Source organism: Solea senegalensis, linkage group LG2 (assembly GCF_019176455.1).
Source record: "Solea senegalensis isolate Sse05_10M linkage group LG2, IFAPA_SoseM_1, whole genome shotgun sequence".
Lineage (NCBI taxonomy): Eukaryota > Metazoa > Chordata > Actinopteri > Pleuronectiformes > Soleidae > Solea > Solea senegalensis.
The window spans coordinates 9,349,782-9,374,334 of NC_058022.1; the positions used below are offsets into that span (position 1 = coordinate 9,349,782).

The 24,553-nt window shown below is 41.6% G+C and overlaps 1 protein-coding gene across 7 annotated transcripts in view; it reads left to right on the top strand.

The window, feature by feature from the left end:
- pard3bb (par-3 family cell polarity regulator beta b) overlaps positions 1-23,796 on the top strand; it is a 181,684-nt gene extending 157,888 nt beyond the window's left edge. For 5 of the 7 annotated variants that reach the window (XM_044013098.1, XM_044013106.1, XM_044013123.1 and 2 more), the window contains exons 24-27: positions 4,875-4,951; positions 18,557-18,805; positions 19,258-19,368; positions 19,540-23,796. In XM_044013098.1, the coding sequence (XP_043869033.1) occupies positions 4,875-4,951; positions 18,557-18,805; positions 19,258-19,368; positions 19,540-19,651 (549 nt within the window). In that variant the 3' untranslated portion in view covers positions 19,652-23,796. Of the gene's footprint in view, positions 1-4,874; positions 4,952-18,556; positions 18,806-19,257; positions 19,402-19,539 lie in introns of all 7 variants that reach the window. The other 2 variants (XM_044013139.1, XM_044013146.1) reach the window with 1 other exon arrangement.
- The last annotated feature ends 757 nt before the right edge of the window (positions 23,797-24,553 follow it).

Genomic DNA, 24,553 nt, shown 5'->3' on the forward strand with positions numbered 1-24,553 from the left:
TTGTTTTTGTATTATGTACAGTGTGTGTGTGTGTGTGTCTAAGTATTTCTCCATCCAGGTGTAAAATTAAGACCATACCTGGGGTGAAGTAATCACAAAGAATGACCTTCAATATGAACAGGTGACACATTTTAACGAAGCACAAAGCCCCAGTGTTGTACGTTTCTAACAACCTGAAGGAGTTTTTCTACCACCAGTCTGTACGTCTTTAAAAAATGTTGGCTGGCATGTTTAAGGGCATTTTATTTTGTGTGTTTTTTTATATTATTCTGGTCTCATTTTACAGGAGCTGCTGAGTACAGGTTGGTATAGAGAATGTAAAGCAGTACTGTTAATAGTAGTTGTCATCGTTGTAGGAAAACTGTATTTCAGGGAGTAAAAACATGTCATTTGCTGGCGTGAGAATACAAGCAATATGAAACACAAGATGCTTTGACTGATTAACATACTGTACATAAACCAGGTTTTATTTAACAGTCACATTGTTACAGGTGTGCACTGAAATACACTTGTTTCTGAAGTGTCTAACATGTAGTTATACATGATTTGTTGGCAGTAATTGAATATATTCTGCATAACTATGTTTGTGTAAGTGTATAATTACTGTCAAATAACATTTCATCTGGTTCTAGTAGCGTCAGCGTGATATGTATGTCAGTCAAGGGCCTTGGCAGCCATTTTGTGCCGACAGCAGCAAGAATACACTTAATATTTTGAGGTTTTTAAGTTTAATACACAAATGGAGAACAGCTCTGCCCACATAAACCCTGATGAATAAAGCAATGAAGAAGAACTTCAGCTCCCTCTCTGGAGTGTGAGGGCCACCGTAGTTCCCTAATGTGCATGGGAAATGGAAGGGTGACCTGCGGAGGAGAGGTCCTCCCATTTGTTGTGGTTTTCAGTCTAATCATGACACTGGACTTTTAATTATAAACCAAAGTTATAGTTCCAAGCCAAAATGTAATGTAGACGACTAAAATACACCTCATCACTTCAATGCCTGTAGCCTGTTTTTGTTTGCAGTCATCAAGTGGCTCCCATCCAAACTGAAAACACACCACACGTGAGTAAGCTCACCATGCATTATCACATGCCGCAGTAACACACACACACACACACACACACGTGGACAGAGCACGACGTTTTCAGAGCTGTGTTTTAATTGAGTCAGCTCAAAGTGCTGGCTGAGCAGAACGATATGTCTGATACGGATTAGAACCGGCCATCCCTCCTTCATTGACTCCTGCAGGGGTGGGAGGCAGCCATAATACAGGGAGGACAGAGAGGGAGTGACTTTTTTTTTTTTTTCAAATCAATGCTCAGAAGGAGAAAAGGACACTGGAAGTGAGAGGAAGACAGTGTGGGGGAAAAGAAAAGATTATAGATGAAGGAGAAAGGAAAAGCAAGGTGAAGTGAGACAACATCATCAGGAGTGTAAGGGGGCAAACTTAACTCGGAGTGAGGGAAGGGGAGGATTTGACATCTCAGAGGAACCCTTTATTTTGCTTAATGAGAGTTAGTTAATGAAGGGGAAAAAAAAAAGATGAAGTGTGTACAGGGAGAGGGAACGATGACGAGGAAGAGGGCACACTCACATTTGGACTAATGTCGATCTAAATTAGCTTAGAAATCCTTGAAACAGCTTAAAAGAAAAAAAAAAATGTAACCAGTGTGTGTGCGCATGTGCACATGAGTGTGTATGATAGGGAGCGTGGGTCTTTGCTGAATGTGGTGGCTTGGGTTTATGGGTATATTGAAGGGTCTGTTGAAAGGAGAGAGATGAGCCCCTCTTACAGTGTGTGTGTGCCTGTGTAAATCTCTCTCCCTACTGTCTGTGTGTGTGTGTGTGTGTGTGTGTGTGCTGTCCCTTCAGTAGCAGTCTCCTCTGCTTGATTTCCATGCTCCCCTCCTCGCCTCTCCTCTGCTCTCCATGCCATGAAATGTTTTTTTCACTCGACCATTATCCCAACCAGTGTGCTGCACTGCCGCCACAGAAGTGTGCGTGTGCATGTGTGCATGTGTGCGTGTACAAGCAAATGGAGAGAGACAAGTGTGTGTATTTGAGGCTGCACTTCAAACATGAAGATTGTGTGTCTTGTCTGTGTGTGTGGAAAAAAAAGCAAAGGTGTGTAGAGTATGTCTGTCACACACACACACACTCACAGACATACAAACACCAGGTAGTTGTCAAGTCTGACTGAATACTTTTGGGGATTGCCACATTTTGTTTTGTTGATACAACTTGTTTTTATTATTTATTTCACCTTTATTTTACCTCACTTTCTATGAAGGACGCACATAAAACATGTAAAAACAGTCAAAAACAGGGAATCAGACGGGGATCAGTGTTCAGGAGCAGCGGTCACAGATAACTGTTTATATTAAAGATGTAATATACTGTGTTAACTCTCACACACAGAGAAGTGCAAACTGTATACAGTACACTCATACAATTATACTTCATTAAATGTCACTCATCCCGTATCAGGTACAAGAATGTATTTGTTGCCATGGCTGATATTTACCATGTGTCCATGTGTGTGTGTGTGTGTGAGCTGCGGTCAAATGAAGATCTACTGTATTCACTTCCTCACACATTCATCTGTTTGCGTTTACTCTCGCGGATCTGCTCTTCGTCAGGTTTGTGGCAACAAACACAGACAGAGCCGCACACTTGAGCAGAAGCGCACCGCACTGCACTCTCACTGCTTGTGTGTCTGTCATTGAACACATTCTCAGATCAGGAACCAGTGCTTTTTAAATCATAACATGAGATTCATTTCTTATTACAGGTATTGCACCTGTAGCCAAAGCCTCTTCCAAATTCCTCCGCCCTTTAGATCTCTAGTGTTGTCCACCCAATATGAAACCATAATAAACCTCAAAGCTGGGAGGCGTTGACTTCATTACCATGGTCACAGCCACTGGAGTTTAATTTAATTCTTCAGACCATGACCACAAACAATAGTCTCCAAACAACGTTGTCTTTACTCTTTTTTATAACGTTTACACCGCCCGGCTCTTTTTAATGCATTAATGTCCCCTTTAAAATTTGATGTATTGTGATCTTTCATAGGTCTTTGCTGGAGAGCCCCAGACAGGGCGATGAGATCAGATTTGTTGCTTCTGCTCCTTCCTGTGGGAAAACGATGCCAGTCTCATCCCTTAAAACCACCTCTTTTCAAACAATATAAAGCGCTCTATCTTTGACACCTGCCTCCCTCCTCCCTCCATTCATTACTCTTTGCTTTCCCCACCTTTAGTTATCTCTTAGTCACCACCAGATGTTGCCGCTATTCCCCCGTTACCTCTCGCTACCTCCAGTTACCTCTTTTAACATCTTGTTTAAATCGTGTCCCTTTCACCTCCGCTCTCTCTCTGTCGTCTCCGTCCTCACCTCATTCGCTTTATAAATCCGCATCACTCTGCTCTCCCTGCATCTGCTTAATGGCTCTGTATTTCCTCTACATCTCCCTTATACCCGCTCTCTTTAACTCATTTACTTCCTTCTGTGCCTCTTTTCTTCTTCCTTATCAGACTTTCACCCCGCCCCATTCTATCACTCAGTCCTCTCTGTTCCCTCCTCATAAACCAATGTCTCTTGAACCTGAGAAATAGAAGCTGTAAAGACAGGTGTTTGAATGAAAGTAGGACCAGTAAAGCTTCTTTCTTTTCTTTTTTATCCTCCTCTGGCATCAATTTCCTTGAAAAGAGACAAGGCAGAAGAAAAGTCGCAGTCTGTAATATCGAATTCACGACACCTTGCACGTTGACGGCGTTACCTTGAGTTAAAAAAAGAGGAAGAACCTTCTTTTTTTCTATGAAACCTTCAACCTTTTGTTTCACCAGTTGCTACACATCTTCCATGATGTTTTTCAAACTTTTCCCCCCTGAGTCAGAAAGAATATACTGTGTGCATAGTATTTTGTGCTCTTTTAGTTTTATCAGATGAGGTGTTTTATCAAAAAGAGGCTTAATTTGATGGGAAACGTTCAGATTCAGATCCTGAAAGAACTGTTTAATGCTGCATATTATGAGTATTATTTTATTACAGTCACTCAGAGTCATATCTCACTCTCTCAGCTCACATTGTGATGAAAAAGTGCTAATTTACAATCCGCAAGGAAAGCTTCATACATGCGCACGTGTGTGTGTGTGTTAATGGAGCTTGTTGAAGTTGTCGTTGGGGGTTTAGTCGGCTTCTTTAAGGAACGCCGCGGCAGCTGGAATCTCCCTGCTGAATAGTCTGGGGATAATCTCTGAGAGAGAGAGAGAGAGACACTCTGTGCGTGCGTGTGTGCGTGTGCATGAGAGTGGCGGGGTGGAAATATGTGGAGAAACGGAAAAGTGTTAGAGGGTGGGAGCGCGAGAACGAGTCAGCTGAAGAAGAAGGAGGAGGAGGAGGAGGAGGAGGATTGAAACTGTCAGAAGCTTGACTCAGTCTTTTATTTCCTCTTCAAGATGGAGACGGTGTGTGTGTGTGTGTGTGTGTGTGTGTGTGCGTGTGCATGTGTGCAGGTGTGTGGTGCTGCAGTGTGTGTGTGTGTGTGTGTGTGTGTGTGTGTGTGTGTGTGTGTGTGTGTGTGTGTGTGTGTGTGTGTGTGTGTGTGTGTGTGTGTGTGTGTGTGTGTATTAAAGTAACCTGATCAGGGATGGAGTCTCCCCCATCGACCCCCTGAAAAGACCTCAGACTGAAACTTTAAATCCCTTATGACCAACACACACATCATTGAAAACATCAGCACAGTGCACACAATTACTCTTAGTTTCTTTTCTTTTTTTTTAGTTCATTATTCATAATAATGACAATATGACATAGTGATTTATTAAAAAATCACCTCCCCAAACTAACCAAGTGTCTCTCTCTTCACTAGATGCCAGGCAGAGGGACCGATCCTCGGCTGGCACCACGTTATGAAGAGGTGGAACGACAATATGCCTCCTTACCAAGGTACTGTCTCATCTCTTCCTCTTCCTCTTCCCCTTTAATTAAATCAACATCCCGTCCTTCACTGTGTCTCTGGAGGCCTCGGTTTTATCCCGGTGCTCACCTCAGCTTCTCCCTGGTGGTGGACACAATCATAAAAGGGTTGGAAACTGATCCCTGCCCCTTGGATCTGCTCATCCACCATTGATTACCTAGACTGCGGTGGCCTTTGTAATGTATGGATATGGATTTGTTTTGGGTCGTACAATATAAAGTACAAAGCACAACAACTTACACGGACAAACTTACCTAAACAGCAGCTCGAGGCGTTATCCGTGCCTCTCCAATCCATGAGATATTTCAGAATCCAGTCCACATTGATGATGCTTTTTTTTTTTTTGTTGAGCTGCTGGTGACTAAGAAATGAGACTAAAAACAGAAAAGGAACATGTAGCATATGGAGCTCTCGGGCTCCATATGCTACATGTTCCTTTGGTGTTTATGATTTTTTTCTTAATTGCACGAACAAATGACAAAAAGTGTCAAGCTCGTCACTCTCCCTTTAGATGATTAAGTCTGTATTACCCGTAACATATGTTTTGTTTTTCCATCCGCATTTCCTGAAATGAAATGGACTCTCTTTTTAGATTTTAAATTCTCTTCCCTCTTTGAATCAAGTTGAAGTTTCAGTCGTCTCCTCTCCTCGTCTTGTGTCGCCTGTGCTTTCCAACACTTCAGCAGACAAACGAGTCAACAGCAAATGTCTGTTGGCGTCAACATGAGTGCGCGCGAGGAAGTCCGTAAACGACAGACAGAAGTTTTCAGCGTTAGAAAGTTTATAGCCCGGTTCCCACCTCTGTTAAAATAGAGAGGGATGGCTATTTCACACCTTGCCTTCTGTCTTTCTTGCTCTCTCTCTCTCTCTGTGTGTGTGTGTGTGTGTGTGTGGGTGATGACTTTGGCAGATGGGAGCGGGAACAGTGTTGATAGTTTTGAGGTCTGGCTGTGGTATCTGAAAAGCCTTGGGAAACACACACACACACACATTCAGGACACCCTGTCTCTGTTTCCACTTACAGAGATGCACTGTAATCCTTAAACGCTGTGCCAGTTTTACATGTCGTCCTCATGTTTGCCGGGTTCATCCCCCCACCCCCTCAAAGTCACTCTGACAGCACTGCCACCGGCTAACCTGTAAATTCGTCTCCACGTCTGCCGTGAGCTATAAAACAGTCGTGTCACAGTTAACAGTTCACATGTCCTCAAAATTAAGACAATAAGTGAAGTTTTATCTGCTCTGAGCAGCACAGTTCTACAAAGAGACACTTTTCATGCAACAGGAGGTTAATTATTTTTATTTTAATCACCAGTGTGAAGGGGGACAGGGAGGGGGTTTAATGAAATACAAGAATAACCCAGAAATGTTTTCCTGTACAGAGATTTAAAGCCCAAAAGAGAGTTGTATCTCTGTCTCCTGTCTTTCTCTTTCCTCTACATCTCAGTCTATACTCGTCTTCCCCTGCTGTCATTTCACTCCAGAGTCGGAGAAATAAATCATGTTCGGGAAAACCACATCCAGGCTGTTGACCTCATGAAGACATATATTGGCTGTGTGTGTGTGTGTGTGTGTGTGTGTGTGTGTGTGTGTTTGTATATTCCACGCTTGTGGTTTTATTACTTAAAAGTGAGTCCAGGAAATCGCTGCAGGGCTGTGTGTCTGTGTGTGTTAGACTCCAAGTCAGGTAAATACAGCATAGTCTGTGTGTGTGTGTGTGTGTACCTGTGTTTGTTACCTCTAGATTCTTTTCTGGCATAAACACTGACCTTGTCAGGACCAGTAGTCCTCAAGGAGACCAAAACCTGCTCCTAAAGAGGCAGAACCTCATTTTCTTACATTTGGGGCTAAGATTGTACTTGTGGATAGGGTTAGGCATGAATTGTAAAGGTTAAGGTAAGGGATTACACTTTTTCCTTAAAAAAAATAGCTGTGCAAACTAGAGCTGCAACTAACGATTATTTTCATAATCATTAAATCTGTCGATTGTCAGAAATCGTTAAAAAATGTTGATCAGTTTTTGTCAAACATGGAGATGATGATGTTCTCAAATGTCTTGTTTTGTCCACAAACCAAAATGATTCAGTTTTTAATGATTTCTTTGTTCTATGGAGCAAAGAATCCAGAATATATTCACATTCAAGAGGCTAAAAACAATCAGAAATCTTGTTTTAATAGTGAAAAAAGCTTCAAGCCGATGAATCCATTATCAAAATAGTTGCTTATTAATCGAGTAATTGTTTCAGCACTAGTGCAAACCTGTGTTTTTGTGTTTGTGTACGTGTGTGTGTGAGAGAGAGAAATGAGATTGCGATGGCTCTAACATGAAAACGTGACCCAGCAGCAGTGAATTACGTTTTCCAGCCTAAAGCCGAAACACTTAACTTAAGATACTGTCAGCAAATGTCAGTGCATTAACTGAAGATGAGTTTGTCCAGGTGCACTGTATATTTGTCCACTCTTTAAAATGATTCTGTGGTTTGGTCAATTTGATTTCTAAGGAAATAATACATTAAATCTGACTTTACTATTCAGCTCTAGTCGAGCATCCAAATCATGAAACCCAGGTTTGATGTTATTTAAGGGACAATATGCAACAAGTCTTTTTTTTCCATCATAATAACTTTCTGCACGTCTCACTTATTACAATAAGCTGCACTGCTCCTTGTTTATGTTAAAATGAAAAATCAAGAACGACATCCATAGTAACATATTTCCCTGTCCTGCTGCTTCCTGTGTCTTTTGAACTCCCTTTTTTATTTTGCTTCTTAGGGAATCTAAGGTTTGTTTATCTCCCAATATGTTAAAAGTATACAAGAACAAAGCGTTCCATGGTGTTTTAGTTGTCTAATCCGTGTGTTTTGTCAGTTTATTTTGAGCAGTATTTCAACAGAGCCTTATATTAATTGATGATAATCATTCAGCGAATAAAAAGCTTTAATTCTTTGCTCCTTTACAGGAAGGAAAGACATGACACCACATGTTCTTCCACTTACAATCCACGAAAGGTCTTCCATTCTCTTGAAATTACGCCCTCATCCATCCACTTCCCCAACCCCACCCCCCAAACAAACACAGCAGAGGGTCAGAGGGGGTCACTGTACCTCCACCCACATGACAACCACTTCTGACTCCAGGCTTCTTAAAGCCCTGTTAAACAATCAGTAGATCAGCCTGAAAGGAACAAAAGAAAACCACTGATTCTGGATGAGAACCTAACTTTTAAACACCCAAAGCCATTTGTATTTATCATTCAATTAAAGTGCAGAAGGGGCTGAAAAAAACAGAAAACATTCCTGCTTTGAGTGGAACATGGGGAAGCCGTGGTTAACATGGCATGTAACCGCTCTCTAATGTAGGGTTAATGTTCAACAATGGACGCACATGTGTTTGAAATCACTCCAGCGGCTTGTCTGCATGAATGCCTGTTACTGTTGGTGGCGATGCACCTGTGTGTGTGCGAGTTGCAGTCATGCAGGGGTTAGTAGATGGCTATCAGGGAGTCTGTGAATGATAAACACAAGTAGGCTGTGCTCTTGCCATGTGTGCGCCATTACCAACACATTTGCACTTTCTTTCCATCGTTGTGTCTCGCACTCTCTCTCGCTCTTCCTCATACACACCGACGTAGTTTATTTTTAGTCTCCTCACAAGGTACAGGACGTATTAAAACAAAAACGATACCATGAAAGAAGGAAAGAATGTAGAAAACCAACTGAACTGAACTGAATCCTCATTTTTGTGTTTTTCTGATGTTTCCTGACACCGTTCTCGTCAGTCCGCCCACATTTCTTGGAAGACCTCATTCGTGTCCATGTGACCGTGTCCCTGCAAAAAAAAAAACCCAGCCTTGACCCAATTGGATTAGTCAAACACCCTTTCCCATTTGTCCTTGTTATTACTCTTATTGGATTAAAACAGCCAATCAGAATTCTCACTCAGGTTTCTCAGAAGGTTGTTACTTCCTTATTATAATGGTAATTAGATGACTCGTAATTAGGAAGCAGATGTCGTACTGCGTCTTGTTTGTAACGTCTGTTTTTATGACGTTCCGTCGTCGATTTCCTTCTGCTTTCCTTTGTTCTGTCGCTCTGCCTCTGCTCTCTTCATCTTCATCGCTAAACTCAGAGGGGGTGAAAAGGACATTGTCGATGAGGGAATGAAACGAACGTGGGCATCTCTCTCTCTTTCTGTCCCTCTCCCTCCGTCGCTCTTGAGAAGACCTCCCAACCAGCGCTGAGAGTTTCCCAGACCACTCCACCAACTTGCAGACACAAACCACCCCATTGTCCGCCTGTGTGTGTTTCTGGACTCATCAAGCCTGTGCTTGTTTGTTGGCCATGTAGATGATCCCAAGAAAGACCCTTCCACTTACAGACTGCCCCCCCCCCCGTCCCTTCCTCTCCCCCTCTCATTCTTGACCCTCTCTTGTGTTCCTTGCTTCTAGTGTTTCTAATGTGTTCACCCGTTGCTGCTTTAAAGAGTTCTGTTCACAGCTTTGATCTTCATTGTGGACTCTAAAATGTTGGGTTACAACCCTTAATGTGTTACAGAACCGCTTGGGTCCCGGCATGACAAGAGTATGATATGCTTTCATATGTCAGGGCCCTGGGGTGAGGGAGGAAATCAGTCTTTCGGGACCCAGCTGGCAAATGTTTAACAGGTTTCTGGGCATCTTGGAGTTGACTTGGTGTTAAGCAACACCGTGTTCATGTGGCGTGATGGAGTTTGGGGGCGGGGGCGGAGATTTGCACACACATTTTTCACTGTCAACAGTATTCGTACAAGTTTTTAAATGTTTTACAGCAGTTGGCCAGTCTTTCTTTCATTTTTCGGGGAAATACATGAAGGCATTAAATGTTGTTATTTACTTCTGCCTGAAAGATAGGAGGAGGACATATTATGCGTCATACTTTTTACAGTTGCATCTGTGAAATTGTCACATCTGGCATCAGCCTAATGACCATCTGCTGTCCCTGTATACTGCGACACAAAAGTCTGGATGATAACTAAACATGTCCGCGTGCGCAATAAAAGTTTCTCTTGTCCATTACTCAAACCCAAGACGTGCAACATGATCAGCGTGCGCCGACGTTTAGCGTCCGTGTCATTCTTTGATAGCAGCGCGGATTGTTTCCGATGATTTATGAATCTGCAGACACAGGAAGCAGCTCACGTTACTTCGACGGGCAAGCATTTTGACATTAAAGTAAACCAGTGAAGTCCAGTTAGTGAAGGAATGTATTTACGTTCTGAACAGTCTGGAGTCAAGATCCGAAGAGTTTATTGTCACATGTGGAGTCGGAAAAAAACACGTTTCTTTCTTGCAAGTCAAAGAAATAGATAAAATAGTAATGAAATAACACACAATCAGTGCAGTATAACTGGACATCTGTTATATACAATGAATTATGAAACATGACGATTATAAGTATGGCTGTGCATGTTGTGCAAACTGTGCAAAAGGAACTTAGTGTGCAAAAATAATAGTAAGGTCATGAAGTAGGTGATGTCCATTATTATAACTCCTGGCAGAGGGAAAGAAGGAGTTCTGGAGTCTAAACTTCCTATTGAAGTCGCAACTGTGCTACATTTGCCATTTTTAACAGGAACCTACGACGTGTAGCAGTAGAAAGCAGCAGCTTATAATGTACAAACCATGTTTTTTTTTTAAGGTATCATGCAAATAGAAAACAGGTTTGTCCATTTGTTGTTTTGTTTCGGGTTATTTTGTCCAAATTCTTCTGTTTGTTTTTGGATTCCTCTCATAATCCACAATAAGTGTGTTTTCGCGTTCACATGCACACGTCTGCGTACCCACATCGTCCTTTTTTCATAAGAACAATTACTGAACTCCTCTTCATGTACCACATTAGTGGCTTCAGACAGATTGTAATTTTGCAATCAGTTTGTATCCTGTGGTTGTGCACGGAGCAAAATGTTACCAGCCTGTGACTATTACGTCTTGTTAAAGGAGAGCTTTGTATTGGCTCAAGATGTGATATAATGGAAGCTATTTCAATGGAATACTGTGTTACCAGTAATTGATTTCATTATGTTGCTGCAAGTAGTCCACCGTCCCACCCTTAAGTGCTTATATATGATGCTGCAATAACTAAATGTCACCTTTACTTACTTACTGAGTCATGTTATGCGCTACAGATCGACGTGATCTAGTCACGAAATGACAACATGGGTGATATTTAAGTTTCTGAGCCTTTCTATGCAGTAGTTCAAACGTTAGATTTAATTACTTAATTAAGCCACTTAATGGCACTTTCCTTCAGCCTTCTGTGACTCTTTTTTAATTAAAAAAGTCAATTTTAGTTGTATTATTATGGCTGAAATGCTCATACAGGACAAATGTCGTTTACTAGGGCTCCGGTTGCTGACGTCATGCAACACTTGGAATCAAAACAACGCTATTTTGGCAGGTACAGTAGATGTTCTGTTCAAATCCATAGACATTAGAACAGGCAAAGTGTCTCTTTGCCAGCTGTATTCATAAAAAGTGAAAATGGTCAGTGGCATCCAGAGCTCTCAAATGCAGTGTGATTTGTATGTCGGGTACATACAGTATAAAGACATGACAGACAGTCATAAATGTTAATGGTAGTGGAAAAAGCTTTTATTTCATAATGAACAAATAAGAGTGTTGGAAACTCAGCTCATCTCTCATTTAAAATGTGGATATTTTGTCTTTTTTTTGAGGGGCTGCCTGCGGGAAATTGTCAGTCTCTGCAATTTTGGCTGTATCTTCGTCACTCAGTTTCCAAATGGCATGGTGGTATTATGATGGGATGCGAAAAACCACTCCAAATCCCCATTGTTCTGCCCTCTCTGTGTTTCCGAGGCAACAGTCTCCTACCATCTGGAAGGTTCTCATCCCTCAGTTCCTCTCACTTCCCTTTAATGGGTTTCTCCTCTGTCTTTCTCCCATTTCATTTTCTTTTTCCTTTTAGTACTTTTCTCTCTTTTTTTCTTTTAAATTTCCGTACTTTGTTTTGATTCCCTCTCATGGTCTTTTCTTGTTCTTCCTTTTTTTTTTCCACTCGTACACTTTGCAGTATTATATTAGTGCATCCTTGCATTCACACTCCACCCTGCTTTGGTCAATTTCATTTCATTGCCACTCCCCATTCATCCTTCTTTTTTTCCACTTGAGCTGTGTTCTTTAAAACGAGTACTTTGCTTCACGCACCCTGACGCAAATTCACCCCCCCCCCACACACACACATATTTCTAATGTTGTAATGTACAAACAGACGGGGAATGTAATCATGGTAATTTCCTGGACTTGTCAGTTTGTAATTCATAAAATCCAGGTGGATTAATCATGTTTGACAGAACTTTATTGACAAAGACATAGAAGAGCCCCAAAAGGTGTGTAGTTTCATTCAAACGTGAACTGTATGAAGAAGTGTGTGTGTGTGTGTGTGTACTCTAAAGTACTGCCTATTATTCTCAGCAGATGCTGACCTTCAGCATGCCAGCTCTCTGGAGGGCAGCACTTGCTTCTCTGCCTCTTTTATTCTCCTCTGTTTCATCCCCCACCACCACCATCACCCTTTTTTTTTCCTTTTTCATTTTTACTTATTCCTCCCTTCTCATTCTCTGCTACTTTCCTCCTCCCCTCTCTTTCATGTTTTTCGTCTCAGCTTCCATCTGGGAGGCTCAATCTCTGCTACTTGTAGCCCCATTTATCATGTCTGCTTCTTAATGCAGCTTTCAAATCTAAACTCTCTCTCTATTTCCCCCGCATCCGTTTCCCTCTTCATCAGTGTCCTGTCGTCCTCTTCAGCCATATTTCCCCCTGTCCTCTATTTCACTCGCCTGCCAGAGGACTTTTCTTGCGTCCACTGGCCGACTTTTTGAAAAAAACTTTGTTTTAAAGACAATCCCTCCTTTCTCTGTGGGTCTTCTCATTCTTGTCTCTTCCTTTCCTCTTCCTCATGTCCTGCAGACACACCTCCTTGACTACTTTTCACCGATTTCTTATCCTCTGAATCCATCTGCTCTCTCTCGCTCTCTCTGTCTGCTTCTCTTTGGACGTTTGTGAGGAATACAGATGAAGATTTGTCTCCTTAGTAGTCTGCTTCTTTTTTCTTTTTTTTTGGCCTGGAAGCTCCTCCTCGCTCCTTGATTGGCACATTTAATAATTAGTTGATACAGTAGGTGAAGAAACAAACACAAATCATTTATTTTGGTTTCGTATTTATATAGCGCTTTTCTAGTCTGCGTGTCTTGCCCAAAGACACATCAATATGTAGACGAGCGGAGCCAGGAATCAAACACACAACCTTCAGGTTGAAAGACTCTCTCTATCACTGAGCTACTGTCGCCCATTCACTTGCTGATCCTTACGTTTTGCATGTCTTTAACTCTCCAGTCATCCTTTCTGACCAACAATATCGTACTCAAATGTTGTTGCCACTGCAAAATTCAAGGGTGGTGCTTAGTGTTTTTGTGGGGCCATTTTTTGAACCCTGTAACCTCAGTCGAGGGCCAATTGAAAGCCCAATTTCCCTGGAAAACAGAAGTGTTTTTGAACGCACATCACTGATGTCCACAATGATGTAACGCGTGTGTTCCAGTGCAGTCGCTGCGTCGCTAATGCTCCAGATCTTAACCAAATGCTGTTAACTTTGCCAAATGGTATTGAGAGCCCGATTGTTATGTCTGCGCATTAGGTATGCCACCCCCCCACCCCCCACCCCCCAAATCCTGACTGATAATACCGTTACTTAGCCTTTGACCCCTTCATCTAAGTGTTTGGTGGGAACTGATTGAGTGTCATGTGACTTCAAGAGGTCAGGAGGCAAGGGAGGTTTGTAGGTCACTCACACACACACTTACACAAGCACAAACCACAGTGGCAGCTGAACCAACAGAGCAGCATCTCTGTTCATAAACACACCTACCCTCACACACACACAGTATGTAACCACTTAACTAGAAGTAGGAAAACAGCTTAGTGTCTTATTGGGCCTCTCCTAATAAAACAGCGAAGGCTTTCTCTGCTGCTTGAGGCGCCACTCTTAATGACTCTGGCTCTGTTCTGTGAGGAGATGCCATATACTGTACCTGTGCTCTGTGAGTGATTAACTCAGCGTATTTAACCACCCGTCACGGTGAGAGCTTGATGGCTGACCGTCATGCGTTTCTGCCCTCCATGTTTGGAGAAAATCTATCGATTAATACATGACAAAAGTTCATAATAATTCCACATAGGTAAACAAAGTGGAACTGTCCTTGTTGTACTGTCATATTCTCTGAATGTGTCTCGTCTCGATTTATCTCACAACATGTTTTCTTAACTGTAATTAAGAATATATTGATGTGTTTGAGCTCAAACTGATTTACCGAGCAGCTGAAAACCGCTTCATTATTGGAAAAGCTCCAAAACCAGTTTTATTTTCCCTCCGCCGGAGTCTTCCTACCCGGGAATTTGATCTCATTGTTAGATGACGACTGCTCGGCGATAAAGTATTCCCCTTACCCTTCATTATTTCTCACTTAAGATTTTATTGCCTTATTGTTTAGAGTATGATGCCTTTGTGATTAAAGCTTCATAATGAAGCATCGCATTAGAAAGATGAAACAAAGTTAAAGTTAGTCTAACCCCGGGGACACTCTATCACGGTGGCGCCCTCTTCTCCGCGGCTCCCCGAACGACATTACAACAGCAGTCGTGGAACAATTTGAGCTATTCATCTGTTTTATTACCACACTGTCAAAATACCGGGACACTCATTGACAAAGAATCTGACATTGTTGAATGCAATTTGAATAAATGATGTTCTCTCCAGAACTTAAACCCAGGATTATTTTTAAATGGATCTATCAACAGAAGGTACGCCGTGCGAGGACTCATAAAAACACTCGTCTTTCACTCAGTATAGATGTCACTCTTTACCTTCCCCTCTTCTTTTTTTCCCTCACCCTTTCTCGTGTGTAACTTTTCCTCCGTTGTCGTCGTTGTTGTTGTTGTTGTGGTGTTTGCTTGTAATGAGACGATCCATCTGCAACGTGGCTGGAATTTTAGAACGTATTGTGTCACGACGTTGCGTCTTAAAGATATTTGTGTCTTAAAGACGGCCTGTGTGTGTGTGTGTGTGAGTACACGTGTGTCTATGCAACAGCTGTGTCCAGCCCCTTTCAGAAAGACTAAGTGAAAGTGTATGTGTTTATGACAGAGAGAGAGAGAGAGAGAGAGAGAGAGGGGCAGGTGCAGAGGACATATAATAACTCCTTGTTTCCTTTGAAATCCATCTGAAATCTCTTAAATACCAGGAATTAGAACGACTCACATTACTCTCAATTACTGTCCAACCCGGAGAGGAGTCTTTCCACTTACCTTTTTTTTCTTTTACTTAAATACTTCACTTGTGTTCTCTGAGTGCCCTCTCTCCAAAACTGACAATAATATTTAAGAAGTCTTCCAGGAAGTTAAGTTTTGACCCGTTGTGCTCTGCTTATTATAATATTGTTAATTCTTAAATCTTGGTGGGTTTTTTTGATTGTTTTTTTAACATTTCTCTCAGTGATCTCTCGTGTTGCGAGTGCCAGGTATTTTGCTCTCATTGATCGATTACATCTGTTTCTAACTTGTTATCTCTGTCTCACACACACACACACACACACACACACACACAGACTGACACAAACCACCAGAATCCTCATTTGGTCTTAACTCCTCTCCAGCTGTGCACCAATTTGCCTCCTCCAGAGTATGTGGGGTTTGAGAGAGGATGATTACAGAGCTAGCCCTGTATATAGGCAAAGTGTGTGTGTGTGTGTATGTTAATGCATAAATTCTCCATGTTTGGGCTCCCATCGTATATCTACATCAGAGTTTCATTTTACATTCAATACTGCTTTCTGTGTGTGTGTGTGTGTGTGTGTGTGTAATGTGTAATGTGTAATGTGTTCCCATCCTCATTACCCAGTAATCCCCAGCTGCTGTGCAGTACTCACTGGGTTCCTGGAGGGAGAATTCCAAACTTGCCAAAGGATTTACAGCACATTCCCACTGGATTCCTGCTCCATTCCCACTATGGAAACCCTCCAAGACTCCGGGGCCACAGCTAATGATTATTTTTCAATATTTGTCAGCTGTGTTAATTGATTAGATTTTTTAATCAAAAACCTTTTTTGATGTGTCGAATGCCAGAAAATCAGGGGAAAATGGCCACTTGTGACACAAACTGTCGTCTATAATGTTTATAATGCGTTCATGAACTATGGTAACATTTACATTAAGCAAGTAGGAATGTTATTTCATAAATATTATTCCAAATATTTAACCAGCTAATCATTTTAGTCCAGTTAAAGTTGGAGCTAAAAGTTGTGCCCTGTTTAATATGATTTAATTCAATCATTTAGTGTGTGTGTTTGTTCAGTATTCTATGCTTTAAACTCTCTGTCCCTCCAGAGGTCCAACAAACTGTCAACGTGAACCAGATGTCTTCACACTTGATTTACCGAGTATCACTGTTTGCCTACCACTGCAAAAGCTGTTTAGAGCATGAAATCATGAGCAGGCCAACAATCACAAATTCATTAAGAGTCAGATTAATACCAGCGGTGTTAAATACACAGAACCACGGAAAGAACACTCTTTTTTAGCCTTTCACTCCTGCTTGTTTCTTACTTTCATCTCATTTCCTCCTCTCTTTCCAAGCTTATTCTCCCTCCTGTCTTTAAGTTGTCTCATCAGCTATCCCATGGCCCACTGGCCCTGTCTGCATCATTTAATTCCCTCTCTATTTACAGGCTTGTTACTGATAAATGCTTTTTTAGTGGGAGGGCGCAGTTTCATTTCAAGAAAAGTGGCATCTTGTGTCCTAATTTGAAAAGTGATTGAAATCATCAAAATAGCAACAAATCACGTCGCGTTCTCATCAGTTCCCACAGAAGAAAAATCTTTCCAAAAAAAAGCTGATAATGATATACAGTCTGAGTGTCTTCATCGCCTCATAACCTCTCTAAAAATCATTGTTTTTCATCCGCACCTCTCACTCAAACCCCCACCGACACCCAGTGCGTCTCTGCCCTGCCTCCTTCACCTCCCTGTCACTTCTCCACCACTCCTGACTCCCCTCATCTCCGACGTGGATTCAGATTTACTGCCGCGGCTGTGGCTGAGTGACACGTTGACCGACCGCAGGTATATACGCTGAAATATGAAAGTCCTCCAGACTGTCGGGCAGACAGACTTGTAGCCAGGGAAGGCAGAGGGAGGGAGGCAGGCGGAGAGGAGACGTGGACGGACGGGGCAGCTGGCGCACTGACATGTCGGGGACGGCGTTGGAGCAGAAGACGAGCAGACAAAACGGCTGTGGCTGTCATGAGGGGAGACATTTGAGCCGATTCGCTTACCCACACTGGCTCACAATGAGTGTCGACGAAGAAAACCAGAGGACGGACGACAGATAGGTTGACGGATGAAGTGACAGAGCAGCAGAAATATAATGTGCTCACAAACACACACACACACACACACACACTCACCATCATGGCGCGTATGGAGACAGGAGGGCAGAAGCAGACACCCCAAACATGACGGGCATGTCGTTAGGTAGTGACTGTCCACTGCTGACCACCCAAATTGCCACACACACACACACACAGGCGTCAGCGTATGAGACCACCAGCACTCAGCGTCTGTGTGTATAATGTGAGGATTTATGTATATTTTGTTTGAGCGGGTCGCGCCGTCTCCATGGTTGTGTGTGCACGTCGCCTTTAGATGAGAGTAATGTATGATTCTCTGAGTAAATATTAAAGTATCACTCTGTCACAGTAGTTGTACGCACATAAGACAAAGCACCGCGAATATAGACGGATTAAGACCGAAGCTACATTTAAATCAGGCGACTGTAAGAGAGAGTGAGGCTAAGTGTGACAGGGGGAGGTGTAGACTAATGAAAAGAGACAGAATGACAGAGAGATAAAATATAATACCTTGTAATGTTAGCTATGTGGACGACATGTTTGTGTACTTGCTTTCCACTGGGCAGAAGACATCAATATATTTTAACAGGACTGGACTGGATTACCACAGCTGCTGTGTGATCTTTGGCTGGATGAGTCCTCCGTCTCTCTGTCTTTGTGTGTGTGTGTGTGTGTGTGTGTGTGTGAGTGCATGCATGTGCATACGTGTGCACATACAGTCCACCACACACCCCAATCCACCGACTCTGAATCCAAAACCAATACGATTTCAGCAGGTTTTCATGAATATTTCAGCCATTTAGTTGACAGTACTAATGCAGTATTAAAATGTACTCATATTTCCCCTCATTAAAAGTATTTTTCGGCTCCGGCAGTTGCTTTGCCTTGGTTTGTTTTGTTGTGAGTGATTTCAGGCAGAATGAGAGCTTAAAACTGTATCAATTCAGTGGCGACACAGTGGGGACAAAACATGTTTATTTCACTGATTGTCCTCATCACATTAAGCCCAAAATGAATGGAGCGTCACTGCCGTCGTTAGGACTTTGCATTCTCAAACTCGTTTGTTTAACTCCGGGTTTTCTAACCACATCTGCTGTGCTGTTTTACTGCTTCTGTAGACGGGGTCCACTGGATCCAGCGGAGTACCCCATGCAGCCTTGGTCTGGTCATTACCCCGGACCTCCTCAGAACCCCCAGGGATACCCGCAGCCCATGCCCTACCCTAACTCCAACGCCCAGTCTGCTCCTTCTTACCCTGGCTTTCCACCGGGCCAGCCGTACCCACGTCCAGGCGACCCTCGGGGCGTTGACCCTCGAGGTGTTGACCCTCGGGGCGTTGACCCAGGCTACTACCCTCCTCTGCCCAGGTAATTTCCAGCACATGTATCCAAAATAATGATTTATATCGCTGTCAAACTCTAACATGAGTTACATTTACTGGTTATTCAGAAAGAAACACTCGACTTGTCAAGTCTTTTTTTGTTTTTCGTGTTTGTTTAAAGTTTTTATGCAGAGGTTTGTTATCATTTCTTCATCTATGTATCCTTTTCTTCTCCCATTCTTTCCAATGCTTTCTTCTTCTATAGATACTAAAGAAAATAGGACTGTGTATTCTGTCAATAGAGTGTATACCGGTACAGGTGAATCGGTGAATAGGTTTTTTGTCGATTAAGAGAAGTGGAAGGAGGGAAGAGGGATTAAATACAACACAAAACCGTTGTCTGTAGTTTGAAAAGTGAATCAACAATTCTCTTACGTCCCTCATAGAAAATAATCTACTGTAAAATGCTGTCTCACGCCTTTCCTTTTCTGCTCCTAGCTCCCAACAGAGAGGGCCTTTAAGACAGGATGTACCCCCATCCCCTACCCCTCCCCTCCGGGGTCTACGGTACGACACTATGATGCGCGGAACTGGGGGTGGAGGCTACAGGTAGGGTGACTTTGTGGATGAAAACAATCCCAGGTAAATGCAGACTCCCGTTCACACCTATAATAAAGAGTGTTCTGACATTTGAAAGAAAGAAAGAAAGTCAAATGGTTCTAGTATTTCTTAATCTCTGATGAAAGACAACAAACCTGAGAACCCGTCTGATGTGTACAGGCACCTGGTGGATCACAATCCAGTCCATAATAGCCACACTGTGGAGGTGGGAAGACGACAGCAACACCAAACCAACCCAAGACAGAAGAATGCCATGACTGCAGCTGTGTAGATGAATCAGGTCTAGACATAACACATGTTGATAGCTTTCTGTTGTGCCGCTCTGCTTTCCCTACTTCACTGATGTATTTTCAAACCTCCTATTGGTTTTTAATCACCATCATTATTTTTACAGTGTCCTCTCTGTTGAAAAGTATGTGGTAATACATAGGCAGACAAAGAAAGAGAGGAGTCACATAAAATAGCATGGAGTCTCCCTGGAGTATTAGCAGGGTTTTTACTTTTCAATATTCTCTCACTAGTTAAAGCGCAACTTTGCAACTCTGGTCAGTTTTTTGCCTTTTTCTCTTGCGCCTACCGCTTTATCCTCACTGTCGTAAAGCCTCACGACACCTCTGATTTCAGGTGGCAACCCTGATCTTGCAAGGTTGTAATCTCAACCATCACAATGACTCCGAAGCTGTTACATTAGAAAAGAAGCAGTCTGCAAGACATAGATTACCTTAAAAAGCCAAACAGTAGCAGGCTAATCTTAAATCATGTGGCCATTTACAAAAATATGACTGTGAGGCTATGAGTCTGCCCCTGAGGTTATGTCATTTGTTCAGAAAAAATCACTTTAACGTGTCGCTATACGGCCTGTGTACAGTTTGAATCATTTTTAAGTGCGTTTCAATGCACCTAACTATTTACATTAAGTGCAAGATTGTGCCTTTTGGTATCGACATCAAGAGATGACGACCTAGTGATTCTTTTACTCAATAAGAACAAACAAACAAAAATGGCTACATTCACTATTAATTCAGAGAGAAGAACTGAATCAACAGTTTGAGGAATCGCTGCTGGAGTGTAATGAAGCAGGGTTTGCCAAAGATTATCTTAAAAATCATTTGCCTTTTCATCGCGAAACGACAGCGCTCCGCGAGACATCGATCAGGCAATCAGCCGTTTTGAAAGTTTTTCAATGAAAGGTTGTCAACAACATGCATTCTGTTTGGTAAATTGGAATCCTTGGAAAAATGTGTCCTTTGTCCAAAAGAGTGAAAGCTAAAAAAAACTTCACAGTGAATGCGGCAGCGTTGCAGAAGCTGGTTTTGAAAAAAATAAAATACTAATAATGGATCACAGTTATTTGTGACAATCGCACACAGAAACACGTCTCGTGTGCAAGAGCCGTAATGAAGTAAACGCACGGTCCGCCGTTCTAGACGTCTTTTCATAATTGAAGTGCAGCCACGGCACGGTATCTATCTTAACGTGTAATGCTTTTTTTTTAATTCTTGCTCTTCTTTTTTTTTGTTATTATTATTATGTCACTCAATAGAAATGAGTCGCATTTTTAGTGCAGGACTAAGTTGCGTCTGAATCTAAAACCGTGTCAGGATGTTGTCTTACAGCACTTATGAATGACTCTGTTTCCACACACCACACGGCCTTACAGTGCTAAGTCATATTTATGTTATTTGACTGAAGTCTAATGTCTACTTAAATTAGTTTTTTTTGTTTGTTTTCCATTGTTATCGTCACTTCTACTCAGTCCATGGAGTTTTCTTTTATATCAAATCACAATGTGATCCATTGTTTCACACATAAAGCTGTCATTCATTCATTTGACTGATGATCATGTCACACACATATTTTTAACGCTGTCTTTACATTCACACAGAGTAATTACAAATATCATGGCAATATTTGGGTCAAAACATCCACTGTTTACAACAGTTTCATTGTTAGATGTCACCACAGGTGTGTGGTGACAGCAGCAGACAGAGCTGTGTCGACGATTGTTTCACAGGGATCGGGACAGGTAGCTGTTAAAAATGACCAGCTGGTGTTTTTTCTGTGGTTTGGATGTGAAGGACGCGGCGGTGTAGGCGTCACCGCGTGCCAGAGTGCACACGAGTCCTCCTGAAACACAAGTTTAGGCGTTAGAGAGCTCATCTCACTGCCGCACCGCAGCGTATCTCCATTTAGCCACTTACCGAACCATCAATTAAGTGTAACCACGAGTTGGTGTTTCGCTTAAAACCTCCGTTTCCACTCAGCAGTATTAGTTTCAACGGAGATTAAAATGTTTAAAAATACATTTCAGGATTTGGTGCATTGCATTTCTATGTGTTGAATGACTTGAGGATGAAATACCACTAAAGGATGAATGTTGAGGATAATTTGACTGATGCCCGTGAAAAAAAAGAATGTGAAGTAGATTTGTCAAAAACAGCCACTTTGTTCTTAGATTAAATGTAGGTTTGCAAATAAAAAAAAACAACAACAGAGGATGAGATGAAATTAAAGAAACCAGTGATAAATTGAAGGTGTAGATGAGAGGAAGGGAAAGAAATTGTAAAAACCAATGCACTGCAAGAACTTTAATGCCTTAGCATCTGAAAAGAGCAGAGGAGGAAAGAGGACAGACACAAACCTGGGCAGTACTTGTTCTGCAGCTGGAGGACGGTTACATGAATGTGCTTATGTTGACTGAATGTAGTGATTTTTTTAAATGACTTATAATTATGTGTCTTTTTGGAATTGTGACGGTATTTCTGAAAAACGTTTTAGAAGACCGACCCAGTGGTCAAATCATTTGTTAAATATAGAGAACTGACGCCAGAAAAGTTCACGTCCACTGTGATCGTTCGCTCTTTTGCTCGGTGCTTACCATTGACTTTATATATTTTAAAAAAATGAAGTAGTGAAGCAAAGACCAGGAAATAGAATAGGGGCGGGAATCACCAGAGACACACCGCGGTACGATATTATCACGATGTTGCGATGTTATATATCATATATCATGGTTTACTCACACAACAGCTCTAGTGATTTGTGTTTGTAACGTCAGAAAAAAACAAAAAAGATACTTGGTGTCTCAAAAATGATAAAATATTGCCACACAAAATATCACAATATTTCACTGTATCAAAAATTGAATGGAAGTAGACAAAATAACTCCTTTTGAATCAAAGTCTATGGGTAAAATGAGTCTATTTCTCACTTGATAACATCTGTAAACAGCTGGTGTCTTCCTTATGAATTTCCGGTTTAGAAAAACTGACATGGCGCTGGTCAAACCGTAAACAGGAGTGTGCTTTGAAACCAGAAGACAACGTCCATTTTATTGTCCAGTCTGTGGTGCTAACATTGCAGCAATCTGTATGTTAGCAATCAAATTCACAACATTTCATGATATGAGACACATCTGGTAGCTGGTGATGTAAATGTCATGATCATGAGAGTCATGAGAGTGAGACATGCAGAAGGTGGACATGAGTTACCTTTACTAATTGGTGGCATTTTCTTTTTCTAGCACACAACAAATTAGATGGTAACTATGGAAACATGCTTGAGGTTAAGCGAAGGGGGTGAAAGGATGCTGGGAAATCCAAGTGATGGAGAAATGGCATGTGAGATTGAGTACATGCATGTGCAGAACCTTAGACTGACGTGGAACCTCGTGTTAGACTAAGTTTACGTCCTAACGTTTCCTTATGTTCAAGTGTGAGCACGGAGCATGAGGGCAAATGATCCACTCTGGTCAAATGGATGATTTGGGGTCTATTGCACTTCTTCAATACAGAAATGGCTGATGGTCTGAATGGAGGAGGTCGTAGTTGCTCCCAAAAGTGAAACCAAATATATTTCTACACCTCCTCATGGAGGCCATAGTGAAGGTCATGACCTCTGTTCCCTCTTTGGGAGCAGATGCTTTCTGGCATTGTAGGTGGTAGTACGTAATATTTTGGTTTCATTTTGCACAGTTGTAGATCTTACAATACACAGTCGTCGGTGTAAATGCTGGATGAACAGTACACTGTGAATATTACATAAAGGTGTTTTACTGTTAATCCACTTAATCACTATTCACATATACGGTATAAAACACTTCACAGCAATTTATTTTTTTATGTATTTCTTTTCTTGTCTCTATTATTATTGTTGTTTTTATCAGATTCATTTCAAGTAGTTTTTTTTCCCACTTCTACTTGCGATTACATGAATTGTATCTTTCAAAATTGGGTAAAATGAACAAGACTGTATAGGTAGCACGGTTAAATCTATTGGGTACGTATAGGTCTTTGGTTTTTCGCTAGCACAGAATTAGTCGCACAAGATGAAGGTACGAACCAGAACCCTTGTTTTGGGGCGTTCTGGTACTCCTGGTTCACCAGGTAATGAAGGACCCAACTACTTAACCTCTCTGTCGTAGAAGTATAACGTTTTTATTACACTGCTTGTATCCAAAAATTTACAAAATGCATTTTATAATGTTGTCACAATAACAATGATTTTTATCCCTGTTTTCTTGCATTTTATATTTATGTATATAGCATCTTTTTGCATTAAAATTGTCATAAAAAAAAAAGTTGTCATATTTCAAGTGTTTTAACATGTCCTTCCTTCCTTCCTTTTTTTTTTTTTTTATTTAAGCCCACAGTGCATGCCCAGCACATCTGCTAAGGTTAATTAAATACGAGTCAGGAGAAATAATTTTCCTCATGTCCCCCATCGCCCTGCAAGGTGAATCATTAACATTGCCAACACAATTTAGTCCATAATTTAAGCAGCTGATAAATGGTACCTTTTGTGATAAGAGATAGATGTTGGCCCCAAATTAATGCAAGACTAATTATCAATTAGAAAAAAGGAGATAAGCTACACTGATTGCAAGTTTTTTTTTTAAGTTTTCTGGCACAATGCCATCACCAGTTTGGTCATATCCCTGGTGTTAATAAGCATTTAGTCACAGTCTGTAGCTGAAGGTAGTTTTTTTTATTATTTATTAGCCTCCGTGAGTGCTGCAATCACAAAAGTTGGAAGTAACGAGACACTGAGGCCAAGGGAATGTTTTATCAGTCAAGGCTTAATTAGCATGTCCCAGATCTCCAGCCAATGAGGAGCAGAAAGTCATTCAATTCTCCTGAGTATTTGCCAAGTTTCATCTTTTGCACTGTGTTTC